The 15,031-nt window shown below is 41.0% G+C and overlaps 1 protein-coding gene across 1 annotated transcript; it reads right to left on the reverse strand.

Moving 5' to 3' along the window:
- Positions 1 to 1,066: 1,066 nt before the first annotated feature.
- On the reverse strand, positions 1,067 to 14,796 carry osbp2 (oxysterol binding protein 2). Its single transcript, XM_037116678.1, has 14 exons — positions 14,182 to 14,796; positions 12,676 to 12,881; positions 8,928 to 9,178; positions 8,641 to 8,809; positions 7,312 to 7,432; positions 7,140 to 7,206; positions 6,918 to 7,052; positions 6,573 to 6,818; positions 6,289 to 6,409; positions 5,367 to 5,470; positions 4,957 to 5,052; positions 4,369 to 4,553; positions 4,024 to 4,244; positions 1,067 to 3,347 (listed from the first exon to the last, which is right to left on the reverse strand). The coding sequence occupies exons 1-14, from the start codon at positions 14,349 to 14,351 to the stop codon at positions 3,208 to 3,210; spliced, it is 2,232 nt and encodes a 743-aa protein (XP_036972573.1). The 5' UTR covers positions 14,352 to 14,796; the 3' UTR covers positions 1,067 to 3,207.
- Between the last annotated feature and the right edge of the window lie 235 nt (positions 14,797 to 15,031).

Below are 15,031 nucleotides of genomic sequence, written 5' to 3' on the forward strand. Positions count from 1 at the left end.
ATAAATGCAACCCCTCCTCCTCTCCTGCCCTGTGCAGGATCTGGGGTGCTGGATCCTCATATGCTCATGATTAAATCAGTCCACTGAAAATGATGAAAGACTTCCCATCATCACATGAGGTGTTCAGGATGAGGAAGTACATACATAGAACCTGCAGGGTTTGATTTGCAGCATGTAAATATTCACCTATAAACTATGTGTAATCTGCGACACAGTAGCAGAAAGTAAACAAAGCAAACTATACCACAAAACGCAATATTCATTATGCACACTACAATTATGCAATGTCACTAAGTATATTTACTGAAGCACGGTACATTTTTTTAAGGTACTTGTACTTTACTTGAGCATTTCCATTTTCCTGTACTTCTGCAGCCACTTCTACTCCACTACAATTTTGAGGCAAATATTGTGCACATGGAGTAAACTGGACTAAATGTATAAATATTGTGCATTTACTTCGCTGCATTTATTTAATAACTTTAACTAGGTACTAGTTTGCTTGTGATTTTGTTGTTCTGTTCAGCACGTGCAACATCTATTGCATGACTTTTCAGCTCCTGTAAAAACCCTGTGCAGCCAAACAGCAGCAGGCGCTCAAGAAGTTTTTCCCAAGGTGTCACGTGTAACTCGAACACCGTTGTGTGCTATTTTGAAAACCATTTTTGCTCACTTTTGCAAGTTTTCTGTTAATGAACTGGAATTAGATTTCAAAGTGGTACTTTCATTATATTTTATAACAGTGGTTTTAGGTAAGTGGCTAAGAAATAACGGAGTACATTCAAAAATAAACAGTGTAGATATTAAAATTTCCTTTATCATATTTTAAAGCTGAAAATATTACATTTTTTGTCAGATGAGTCACTTCCGGTGCCGGGTCTGTTATTTTGCACTCATGGCAGCAGCTGGCGTTCGCCCTCAGCCAGGACCAAATACACTGTCCCAAGATGAATGCACAGTTGGCCTCGAGCCATTATGACAGACACTGTGACTCTGGACGTCTTCTTTGTCATCGGTCCCTTGTGAGATAAAAGGTTTAGAAAAACAAACCCCTTTCACAGCGCGGTGACGGCTTTATGTTTTTATTTGAGCTCAAAAATGTCTTTGAGATCATTGGGCACAAAAGGTGAGTTCACATCATGTTTGAGTAAGAGTCCACAAACAAATAATAACTAGGTGAAGAGGCTTCTCACTACAGAAGTGCTTAAGCACTCTAAGACCATGCATAGCTACAGTATATGTTGCCATGGAAACCTTTGAGTTTATGGAGCATGTATCATTACCTGCAGGTAAACATTGTGCTTTATTTGAACAACACCTTACTTGTATCATCAGTATTATAACCTGTATCTTACAAACTCATATTTAATGTAATTTCATGTCCCCAACATATCATTAATTGCTATACAATCATAATACAATCCGTTTAATGGTCCAGTGTGTAAGACTTAGTTTTCATTCATGTAGAATCACCTGAAACTGTAGGGAAGGGTGAGATAAAGAGCGTTATGTTGTTTTTTTATAATCTGACACTAAATTCTACACACTGGACCTTTAAGATTGTGTGAACACAAGTATGTAGTGACCAAAATGTGAACGTTCAAGTAATGTGAAACAATACTTTCTGACAGTGTTGATAACTGAGGTGATTCTATTTCTGTTAGATTATTGCTATATACAGGCTAAATCAACCAGGCAGTCCTACTTGTTATAATACACAGTAAGCTTGAAACTACAAATAAATTGGTAACTATTGGTTATAGAATGTATATTTACTACTAATGTACACCAGTGCTTCCTTGCACACAAAAGCATATGTACTGCTAATGACTGATGTGTATAAATCAGATTTCTTTAAATAAGTATTATTCGGCTAATGGAATACTGTTGCTAAAACAGTTCTGTGCTGCATGAAACACTGTTCTGATGCTTTCTAAGGTATAAGCCACTCATAGAGCTAGTCATTTCTACTATTCAAAATGGTGGCAACAGGTGTGTTGCTACTTGCCAAGATGATAACCCCTGATATTTTGAGTCAATTTTAAACAAAATTAAATGAATTTCACCCTAAAGTATACATGTAAGTTCTTTGTCAGCTAGATTTCTATAATCTGTACAGAATCTAAACATTTGGATGCTGTTGTCATAAGGTAATTACTACTTCATTACATTATTAAGGCTAAAACTACTATTGAGCACCAATATAATTCCTTTCTGAAGACAATCCCCCAGGCTTAACTTAGATTTATACATCAGATATAACAAGTGGTACACCAAAAATGTACTATTGAACTTCCATTAAGTGTGGCAACTCATTTTAAAGTGAGTGGTCACAATAGATTCCATAGAGGTTGAGATATCCTGATTTTAGTCTTTAGTATGGGTCAAGCTCCAAAAATGCAGGATCCTACATTTCCCATAATGCAACTCAACAGTGTCAGAGTGTCTTTACTTAGACCATCCCAGCTTGCTAAACGCTTCAAATTCCACGCCCTTAGTTTTTAACACGTGCCATCTGGTGCAAATTTGTTCAAGTCCAAGACTGGACAATTACTGTACATCCTTGAAGATACTGTTTAATTTCAAGAAGTAGAACAGTAAAAATCCACAAGAACCAGGTGGATCAATAAAAGAAGTGAAAAAAGCCTTTTGGTGCTGATGTTCTGATACAGTCTTTTTAAAGCCTGGTGTCTCTGTCAGAGCTCGGCATGAGGAACACGTTGTTCCAGCTTTGAGGAGAGCGAGACATTCAGTTCTTCAAACCACTCCTTTCCCCAAAGTTATCCCTTAACACACCCACAGGATCAAGTGTGTTTTGGTGCATAAGTAATTTCTCTGTATATGCGCAAGCTTTTCTGCCCCACACCTATATTGACACACATGTGAACACCATGTACTCTTGTAAATCTGTTCTCTGCAGTGGTGAACAAGCGTACACACAGCACACATAAAACTGAGGCCATGCTTCCTTAAAACACAAGTTACATTAGAGCAGAGGAGGGTAGAATAGTAAGTGGAAGCAGGAGCTGTTGTGCTTGAAATTCCGGGACTGGTGGCTACTTTCAAAAGCAGGTTCAGACACACACACACACTGACACACACACGCACATCTACGCCCAGACAACTGTCTGTAACTCAGAAAGTATCCTGGCACCAGGAGGAACAACTCAGCCTGTCTGATGCCACGGTGTATGGTAAACTTTTGTCCTAGAAGATCTCAGGGCACTGGCTCCAGTCCTGTCTCTCTTTGGCCTCCCAGTAGCCTCCTCTGTAAACATAAGTGCTTTCTCTTGTTTCATCTGTCCTCTTCTCAAACCACAGTGGCTGGTAGCCCTCGATGTCTTGCCCTATGAAACAGAATCACTTTTTTTAAGGCATGACTTCAATAGCTTTTTAATTTTTTTTATTATTTGCTATTGTATAATCTTCATGGAAAATACCCAGAATTCTGTCAAATAAAGCTAACTCTAAACTACAAAATGTCCATCTTATAGAAAATGTAAGGGAAATGCAGATAACTGAAATTGCCTGAAAAACCAGAATGCTGGAATGTTTATGGCATTGGTGAGAAACCTGGAGCTGAAATGCTGAAATATGTTGCTAGAAAAGCCTGAAGCTCAAAGATAAGAATTCTGTGACACATTGCCTGGGAGGTGAGGGGCTGATTAGCAAGGCAAGAAAGTAAGCAAATAATAGTAATGAAAGACATGAGGTGAGAAGGAAGTATGGTAAAGAGAAGGAAGGAAGGAAGGAAGGAAGGAAGGAGAGAAAAAGTTAAGAAATAAAGTAAAAATGGAAGAAAGAGGAAGGAAAATAAAAGAAGAAAAGAAAAGGTTTCCTCAATATAGTTCATGTAGACACCCAGTTGAATTTAATTGACTTGCCACCCACACACATTCACAACATATCTAAAGTAGTCAAACCAACATCTGTGTTGAAGGTTTGTAAATGTCATCTTAAAGGTAAAAGGCAGAATTTCTATCTTTAAGTTTCTCTTATTCTTGTTGGTTTCCTCGTTCTCACCTTCCTCCAGGGCCTGGTTGGCTTGCACCTCCCTTTTCTTCCTCTCCAGCCTCTGACACTCCTCCAGACGCTGCTTCTGGACATTCGCTTCATCCCACAGACCTGCCTCCATCAGCCGTTGGTCTGGTCTCAGGCGACTGTCAGTGGGCGCAACACCCTCTTCTGGTTCATTGAGAGTCAGAGCCAGGGAGGAGAAAAAGTGCATGTTCTCTGCATTATCTCTGGGAGAGAGAAAGATAGAAGAAACAACACGGTAAAACAAACTGTCAGATGGAAAGGGATGAGGAATGGGTGAGGACAGACAACAAAGGTGAGGCAGAAATGTGTTAGATAAGATAAACATACGGGAGAGGATATTTCTTCCACAACAGTTTGGGCTGAAGAGTCTGATAAACTGTCTTTTGTTTGCCCTCTGAGCCTCCGCATCCTTGGCTGCTGTCCACTATTTTGGCGCTCTCCATCTTGTCGTCCCAGGTTCCTGACAGGATGTAATGTGCTGTGCCCTCTCTGTCCTCTACCACTCCTGTCACCTAGAGACACCAGAGAACGTGAAACACAGGAAGAGATCGGTTACATGCACACTCCGACTGCTGGGCTCTGACAGATTCACAGCTGGGTTGTACTTTATTTCATTTTGTGCACCTTCTTAGGAAGATGCTGCCATAATGGCACATATATCAGGAATAGGACAGCTCTTGAAGGTTATCTACATTGTTATGCCCAAAATAGCAAGGATACAAGATTAGTTTAACATATAAAGAACCAATATTAGGCAAGAGCAATGCTCTAACAGTGCTGTAGATTCTTGACATGTTTCTGCCTTCTACAGTATAAAACTGTGTTAATGCTGTGAAATCTGAATGAAGGATGCTATCTGCCTGTTTCCCACCTGAAACAGCTCATTTTAGAATGAAATGGGTACAACCGACTTACTTTGCGTGGGACTTCTCTGGAGAAGTAGCTGTAGGGGGAGAATTTGAGACGACAGGTGTCCTTGGTAGTGTTATTTACAATGTCAATGTCCCCAGACTGCCAACAACAACAGAGAGGAAAACACATGTGACTCACAGGTGACCCAAACACACATATGCCAGCTTACTCATCAGTACAAAGCAAAGTTTGATCTTATTTCTGTCAGTTTTGTCTTTCATAAAGTAAATGTCCTATCTTTTTACCTTATTCATGTTTTGACTGTTTTGAGTTAATTGTCTCGCTTTTTAATTCTACGTTATATGTTCTTATTTTGGCCTTTCAATTGGTCTAAAGTCAAGCACAGACTCACACATCATGTCAGAGGCAAGTTTTGTTTTTGACAGTTAGGAATGCACTTGAGAGGGTCACACCTGATCAATCCAGAGTTTTCCAACAATAATGTTGTGCACTGTTGAAGTCACTTTGCTCCACACATAGTGGTTTCCGCTCGAATGAAACTGGAGATGAATGTTTCCTACAGTGAAGAGAAGGAAGACACATATATTGACGGGTGCAAAACATTGAAGCTGTGTAATTACTGGACTATATTAAATCATTCATGTTTTTAACAAGTGTGTATATACAGATCATATCTGTACTGGTTTATATTATACTGTATGCTGAACTAAATCAAGGTAAATAACAGGCTTTAAAGCCAGCACAGCTCAAATTCAGTCAGTTCACACCTGACATGAACATGTGTCTTGAGTGACCACTTGTGAACGAATCTTACTTCCCTTCACTCTATATGCAAACACAACATTGCTAGGACAAACAGAGACGATGTTTTTAACATTTGTAGGACTTACAAATACGAATAACTAGAATATCTTGTAGACAGTGTTTTACAAAATTTATAACGTTTCTCTAAACTGAACAACTCATGAAACTGAGTTACTTTTAAAGGAGTTTGGGGATTTTCCCCACTGGTGACAAAGACATAGCCTATATTGATTAGTGTTTGCTGTATTTGTAAAATTTGACAACCCTAAATAAATGTTATGTTTCATAAATTCTGTGTAAACTGTGATCATACTGTCACCATAACAACCACCACGTCCCACACTGATGTTGTCCTGTCAGGGCTCAATCAGGATGTATTAGCCCTTAGACTACAACAGATATGTTGTCAAATACGTCCCAGACTACCTTGATAAGTGGTTTGAGTGATGGGATGAAAATGCCTGTTGGTGGATGCTTACACTTGTGTTTAGGGCTGTCCACTTGTGTTTGGATCACTAAAGATTAAGATTAATGCTAAGTATAAACAAATAATCTGCCGTATTTTCTTACCAAATGGCACAACGGAAATATATTTCCCACGAAACTTGCTATCAATAGTGATGTGCTGCCACAGGGTCCATCCTCTCTGTGATGTCACATGGTGGGCAGCAGCTGGTGGGTGATGACTGACCTGAGAGTGGATGGCACCAGCTTGTGTCAGCAGAAGCAGTATACACATCACACTGCATTTACATTTTTGTTCTTAACTATGGAGGAATCTTATCTTTAGAAAAAAGCAAGTATGAGTGTGTGTAAAATATACCTCTGAAGATATGCGTCTGTACTCGTCTCACCTGCTCACAAATGGAACGATAACCATACTCCTCTAGTCGGTCCAGCTCGTAAGTCTCCCCCAGCAGGGGGTTGAAGGGTTTAGCTGTACGGTGGACTGTGGTGGAGTAGGAAGAGACAGAAAATGCAGCCACCAGGCACATCTGCTCAAGGGAGGAGTCACAGCGAGCTGCTCGGTCCAGAAGCTCGCTGTACTCCAGATCCTCAGTCAGGCGCTGCAACATTGACAGCGGCTCGTTGAAGTTTACCTGCAATCACACAGAGGCAGAAAATGATTCCTTTAAAAGTCCACATTTAAAATTCCCAAAATATAGTAAGGCCAATTTGTACAATGAGTTTGAATTTACAGGCATGGGTATCTTGGACAGATCTTTGCCAATACAGTTCTTCATGATGCTCCACAGGTTAAGGGAGTAATTTGGTTTGTCAGGAATGCGACTGCGTCTTGTTCTTCGAAGCATATGGTTTGTGCCTGAGGTGTCCTACAAAAAAGATAAAACACAGAGTTTTAGTGGACATAAAAAACGAGGCACACCTCTTTTATCAATATTAGTATTTTTGGGACCTACATTCTCATTGTGAGTCCAGTCATTGGACACTCCTCCACTCATCATACTCTGGTTGCTCCCTGAGCGCCTGAGGGAAAGCAACATCATTTAAAAACAGTTCACCATTTCACAGTAACTGTGCTTGTGGCTAATCTAGGACACCGTTCTGAGATTACACTGCACAGAGTCTCACTTGTGCTGTATGTTGCCACTAGCAGTCACGGTTATGAATGCAGGCGAGTCCTCCATGGCATCGAAGAACTCTGCCTCGTCATTCTCATCACTCGCATCCCCCTCCTGAGACCGCTCCACACCTATTGTAAGGAATGCGGGACAAGGGGATGGGTTAGCTGAGTGTCTTATGTATATATATATGTCTTTCAATTAGAGATGCGCAAGTAAACCATCATCTATATCTGCGTTGGTTCAAACAAGTAAATTATCTGTGTCTTTAATCAAAATGTGCAGGTCTTAAATAGGAAGTGGATGGTGCTTAATCCAGAAATGGGCAGGGCCAACTAGAAATTGTTCATTTAAGACTGAAATTGATTTGCGTTTCCAGAATTTCAGGTTGGGATTTCCAGGACAGCCTCAGAACTGATTTTCAGATCAATGTTTTTGATCACAAGAGTAAGAGAACTAGTTTTTTATAAACTTTAATCAATAAACTCCAGTCAGCGACCCTTCAGATATTGAAGCACTTTACTACAAAATGTAAAAGTTAGTACAAAGTACACTATCTGTATCAGATCATTGTTTCAGTCGAGTATTCACTCCACCCTAATATAAATCCTTAACACTGTCAAAAAAACCACACACACTATGACAGAATATCCCAGCAAAAAAGATTGTTGAAGCTCATGAAATAAATTGTTTGCAACTGACTCAGGAAGATTTATTTAGCTTGCCTGTTACTTTGTATGATGCGTGATATAACCATTAAAACTCATAAGAATAAGATATGTCTGTGACAACTTAAACGCAAATAACTAGTGTTTGTGTAACTTGTGTAGCAGTTGTAACAGAGGTTTAAGAGGCATTCACACCAAGAATGATAACTATGACAATAAATATAAATAGATTGTTTTAAAAAATCTTCACACATTAGCTACAATGACAACAATAATGGGGAGCAATACTGTTGCGATTACTTTCAGAGCGATTTGATGAACGATCGATTTTGGGGACATTTTCCTACAAAATAATATTGCAAGGGTGCTTATAATATTGTTTTCGAACTGTAGTTTATCCCTTTTATGTACACTAATTGATGGCATTTAAGAGACACTTTTCAGATGGTTGACTCTTACAGTAGCCGTTGCCTTGATTACAAGTGTGTAAGCTGCAGCCATTGTACAATTAAGTAATGTGGCTATAAAAAGTCTGATGCAGTCAACATTGAGATACATGTCTGACTGAGCAACATTTCCATGATAGACATGCATCACTTCTACAGGCCAGAAGAGGGCCACGCTCTAATTCTGTCAGACTTCACTTGAGAGACCCGAGTGATGTGTCTCACCTGTATATGAGGTGGGATTCTCCCTCCAGGCTCTCTCTAAGCTGTTGTGCTGTTTGGCTAACTGTTCGATGGTCTCCTCCAGATGGTGACGCTGTTCTCTCTCATGCTGCAGGGCCTTTTGCCACCTCCGGCTGTGAGATTCTGCCACGTCCAGGAAGTCACGACAAGCCTGAGGTGTGAACACAACACAACATAAGATGCAGGCAGAGCTCTCATTAAAAGAGACATTTGCCACAGACCGGTCTCCAGTTGTTGGACAGGCGACGGCTTGCACAGTGTGAACTCACATTGATCATAGCATTGGAGGTGATGCGGAAAAGCGTGGCTCGCTCATTAACAGCTTTCACTTTGTCTGTGCTTTCAGAAGATCCACGCAGTTCCTCGAGTTCGCTGAGGGAGCGTTGGAGGGCAGCACCGTGCTTTCCTATCAGCTCATTACAGGTGCTCAGGTCATCTAGCTTGCTGGCCAGAGTCTTGAGCACCCCTTGGGTTAGGGCTCGGTCCTCCTGAGGTACAGGGCCTTCATCTCCTGAGTCATCTTCACACAAAGACATATAAGTAATAGGCTGTGAATTCATCTGACAATTTCAAGAACCATTAAAGGTTATTACATCTGAGCAATTTGGTTGGTGAAAAGATTAAGTCTGTATACACAGCATGGGAAATTCATTTCTCATCAGACATCCTGAGAAAGACAGTTTAAATGAGAGAGTGTTTATGGGGAACGGATGGAACAGGATAAAAACACTTCACACCCTGATCCCCCACACCCCTTCCTCCACAAGATCAGAAAACTGTGAATGAACACGGTTGCCCTGGAAACGTAGGCCTGTGCAATCGGGAGGCTAGGCTATTTTTAGAAGAAAAGGGAAGATGACGCACTACCCTTTTCCTCCGCTCTCTACCCCTTTGCTGGCATGAGCTGAGCCGTCAGTCTCAGGGATTTTTAGAGGGAGAACAGGGCGGCTGGATTGATTCAAAGACTTGATAAAATGAAGATCATGACATTAAGTTAAGAAGTCCTTAATTACTTCAACATAAAACCTTGTCTGTTTTGCTCTAAAAAGTGTCATTCTTTCATCTAAAATAGAAATAAAAAAGCGTATTAATCAGACAAAACATTTTTCTCAATCTACCACGTCTGTTTGTAATTCACTATAAAAACATATTTTTTGCAAGATTTTTAGAATTTACACACATTTCTCTGTAGTGTTTTTGTCCACAAAATATATTTGTAATAACGGATGTGCCAAAGAGTCTGTAATGTATTCAAGACATCTAAAAGGCTCTACAAATGTAGACAATGGCTGGTTTCACAGTCAACAGTTATGAATGTCAACATGAATAATCCAGTATTAAAATGCAAACGACTGCCGCCATCATACTGTATGTAATGAAACTTTTCTAGGTCAAAACATGTCTTCTCTGCTAAAAGATACGGATTGTGTGTGTAATCTGAAAACTCCCAGGCACGGTGACTGAATCTAGGCCAGTGCCTGCATTGCCTGAGCAGGCAGACCAATTACAACTACACTCTGTGAGAGAGGGGGAAAAGAAATAAAAACAATCAGGGCAAACTGGATTAACAAAGTCTCAGGAGGAGGAGAAGATTAAAAATGTGAGGATGAAAAATCCTTCAGGCATCTGTGATGGTTTCATGACCCATATACAACAGAGAGAGAGGGATCACTTGACTTATTGTAACCAAGGTGTGTGATTACTTTATACTGATTAATTTGATCCAGCTGCACTCCAACCTGTTCATATGGAAGTGCACCTGTTCTTACATAAACATAACACACATCCGTGGTATAATGGTACATGCTAGTCTTTACTGGTCTGGTCGGTGTGCTAGTGGTTAATTTTTCACACAGGACACACTGGAGAGTCTGAGACTAAGTGGTGACTCATCGTTGAATCATGAAAACACACCCACAGGTGAAAGAGGGAGCAACAATATGGACACAGAGTGGGCAGAGAGAATCAGAGTTAAAAATCAGGGGATGCACCGTGAGCGTCAGCAACGCAGACGAAGCCTGTTCGACTGTAATCCCTGTGAACAGCCATGTGGATTCACTCTCACATACGTTAAACCTTCACCTTTGATTCAGTGTTGTGAGATAGGTTTGGGTGTAGCTCCAGAACATACCTATTTATACTATAAAAATGGCACATGTGTCGTGTAGTGCTCTTACAAGATAGCTTCTGCAATACCCTACCAATAACTGCTGTTCTCATCCACTTTTAGCCGATTAATATGCCCGGCTATTATTGCCGCTAAGCCCATAACCAAACCATGTAATATTAATCTGTCATCAAATCACATCAAGCATACCACAGAAGCGCATGCATAACAACACACAAGTTATTCTGTTTATAGCAGCAGCATTGTGACAGCATTAATGATGTTTCTTTAAGAATAAGACATTAGATTAGTGGGATATTCATACACATAAATAGCTGTGGTCATATTTCAATACTTAATTGAAAATAATCAAGCCAGAACATGCAGTAACAGCACTGTAAAACGCACTATGTGAACCGTGGGAAACCTCAGTTAAAAAAAAAATAAAAGTAGAGTGTAAAATCTTCCAAATGTGCTCAGCTCCTTTAATCCTGTTAAGTGTTTTAGCTGTAATCACCACCAATAAGCCAAAGTCCATTGCTGCACAATGCTCGATGCAGCATAAACACTTCACACATCAGTCATGGTCTCCATATGCTAATGTGGACAGAGTAAAAGACAATATTGATTTGCATCTTGCAGGTGTGAACCTTTTACTCAGCACTAACGGGTGCTTAAAGGCCCACACCTCTCGGGAATGACTCCTCGAACAGCTGTATTTACTGCAACAATCTGGAGAAAAAAAAATATGATTTACATCAGACAAATATGTCACATTCCACTGTGGCTGTTAAATATTGTCCTGTTGTTCCGCAGCGACTTTGACACCTGCAGTGCCATTTTAGTGCCTTCAAAGCAAATTCTGTCCTGTGAAAGAGAAATCACGTGAGCAAATTGACACAGAATACAGCCAAACTTGCTGAACTCCATAAACTGATGCACACCGCAACATAACAAACACACACATGGATGCAAGCAAACGTACATGCACGGCTTCTATCAGGATGCTGATTCTGCTCTTTGTAAAAAGACATAATAATAGGTTACTTACAAGGTGACACTCATTAAAAAGGCTGCACTCCTGTCTCCCTATTGTCCACAGTATAGGATGAAAAATGTTTTCAATGAAAACGCTCACACCCTCTCTCTCTCTCTTCCACCCCTCCTGTTACCAGAACGAGAGGAGGAGTCTAAAGGAAGGTCATTTCATTCAGCTCTCACTGTCGTCATACTGAAGGAGACGGGGAGGGAGAAAGGAGGCAGAGTGGGAGGGAAGTGGTAGCTGCTTGTGTGTGCAGAGGAGAAAGAGAGAAGAAGATGCACACTGTGCATCTTTTTCTCTGCTCTTTCGCTAAAGCATCTGCGAGGAACTAATAAGACTTGATAGCAGCACATTAAAATGTCTCCCAGACTCCTAGAATACAAGACTTTTTATATCATAATATTGTTTTTTCATGTAATTCGGTCCCAAGGTACAAAGTGCACAGCATAGGAATGAAAGCTGAAAGACTACCTTATTTAAAATCACCTGACTGAATGCAGATTTTGCATTAAACAAAGATCTCACACATGTCCCAACTGACCTTTCCGTGAGAACATATAGATCAACACTGCCCTCTTGTGGCTTGTTGTTTACATAACGTAACAAATAAATAAAATATGCATTTAGGTAAGTGGGTCTTTGTTGCATGAGCCTGCATTCGGGTTACAGTTAAAATTAGCTTGTCTGCTGCAGATTTTGTCAGGTGAGACGTATTGTTCCTTTCAAGCACATGTTCTGGGACAGTTCTTTGCTTGAGGGCAGTACTGCACAGGAACATTCACCACACTTTAGCAGGGCTAGAAACCAGTTAAAAATGACACTCCAACACATTGTACTGTCTGAAACGCACATATTATGCCCACCTCACCTGAGTGGTGCATTAGCAGAGTGGCATTGGCCTTGGCTTGCTGCAGGGCTGACACCCATCGCTGACACTCGCCCTCTGAGGTGGCCTTCAGGTGGTAGCTCCGGCCTCCACTAGTTAAGACCAAGTGGCAGGTGTCACCCACCTCGATGTGCGCCGTTGCCAGGGGAATGGTGCCCCGGCAGGTGTGTGCCATTTCTGCCTGAGTCCTGGGGAACGCAAAGAAAACAGTTGGATGAGTTGTTAACAGTAGCACGACGCAGTGGTTTCTGTGTGTATGTGCCCCATTTACAAAATAGGACAGCTTCATTTTTATAGTGGGTTCAAATTAGTTTACTGTTAAAAAACACATCCAAATAAGTCTGTCGAACAATCAAACCTCGGTGATCCAGGATTTCTCTGGTGACAAGCTTTGGACAATTTGTAGTCTAAATTTCTCTGGAGGTTTTAAACAATATGTCCTGTAGCTTAACGCTCTGACCTTTGACCTTACATGATTATGGCTGCTAATGTTTTTTACAAGCTACTTTAGGATTCCTTTATGGTTTGTATACTATGACATATATAAAGGTTATACTGAACATTTTGTAACAATGAGTGCCATGGTGCAGTATTAAACATGTAGAGTAATAAACATTGGAGCGGGGATCGAGTGATGGCATTTTTTTTTTACAGGGCCAATACACCTATTATAAGGCATCAAGGAGACCGGTGAACTGATATTTGGAACCGATATGCATTTGCCGTGAAAACGAAAACCTTAGTTTAAAATTTTTGAGTGGAAGTAGCACAATTTTTAATAGCTTTATTAAATATGTAAAAATACTTAATATCAGCCTAATATATAGCTGGGCTGATAATCGGTCTATCCCTACACTGTAGACTGCACCCTTCTTAGGCCCCTTTACTTGTTTTGCATTTTATGTCATTATCTGTTTATATCCTGCAGTTTTATATTACTGAGGGAGAGCAATCTCTTTGTATTGTTACATATTTAGGTTACAGTTAACACTGTCATTTTCTGGAGTTTGTCTAAAACTTATGCAAACAAATAAAACTCAAATTCATGTACAGCTATCTTAAACTAGCTAATCACCTATTCTAGTTAAGATAACTAACCTAGCCAAATATCGCAGTTTAGAATAACAACGCATAAGATTCGCATGAAAATGGGTTAGCTAAACTACTGAGGGACACAATATGGAACATGAGCTCAGTTTCTTAGCTCTTAATTTAATAGATGTATTATTCACATGTCATAAGGCGGTGACTCAGGTAATTTGAACCGGCATCTGTCAGGGCACTCCCTCTTTTGGATGGACAAGCTCAAAAGTTTTATTTTCCATATTAGAATTAATTTAGTTTAACATTTCGTAACAGGCATCATGCGTCAGTGAACTGACACGCAGCTCCGAAAATGAATTATGATGAAGTTCTCCCGTTGATAAAATAAATGCGTTTCAAAAATGTCGGTCGCGGCCACCGTTAGTAACCGTTAGTAAGCGTTACCTGTAGTAGGACAGCAGGCCGTTGCTCAGGACGAACCAGCGCCGCTGGTAGCCCTTCAGGTAGTTGGTCCATTTAAAGAGCCAGCCTCTGTAGGTGTCCAGCCCGTCCAAACACGGCAGGTGGAGTCCCGGGAGAGTCGGGGATGGCAGGCATCTCACCAGCTCGTTCATATCCCCAACTCCCTCACTCGGCCGCCGAGGTTACTCCTGCGGGACGGACGGAGAGCGGCTGCAGTTTGCGTGGAGTTGCCGCCTGTCAACAGCTGCACCGCCACCTTTTAGCTAGCTGCGTGAGTGAGCCAGCTGCACCGTACCGCACCGCTCCGCACCGCACTGTATCCTCCGCTAACGCTACTGTTAGCTTGCAGCTGTTTGCTGGAGCTGTGACTGTGCCTCTTCCACCCCACGTCCCCCTCTTTACCCTGAAGTACTTTTCTGTTTTAAAAATAAAAATCTTGTGACGTTAAGTGTTCCCGGCAGGATGAGATGGAGGAGAAGCGCTACAGAGGGTTGGCTCTGAAAGTGTTGCAGCGGTTGGAGGCTGCACTTTGACTGCGTGTTGTATTAAAGCCTGTGGATGTGAGAGAGAGGGGAGATCATGATGACGTCCTTATTACGGGATTGTAGCATATGGGTGCAGGTCTGTGTGTGTGTGTGTGTGTGTGCGTATGTGCGTGCTTGTGTGTGTGCGTGCATGTGTGTGTGTCACATATGGCATTTACTGCGGCTTTTTTTTTTTTTTTTCATAATTTCAGGAGCCCGTTGGAGGAAGATTAGTGCTTCGAAAACAATGAAGGCGGCCAATGATGCTGTGTCAGGACGTAAAAGAAATATACACCAAATAAAAGTAA

Source organism: Acanthopagrus latus, chromosome 12, assembly GCF_904848185.1.
Source record: "Acanthopagrus latus isolate v.2019 chromosome 12, fAcaLat1.1, whole genome shotgun sequence".
Lineage (NCBI taxonomy): Eukaryota > Metazoa > Chordata > Actinopteri > Spariformes > Sparidae > Acanthopagrus > Acanthopagrus latus.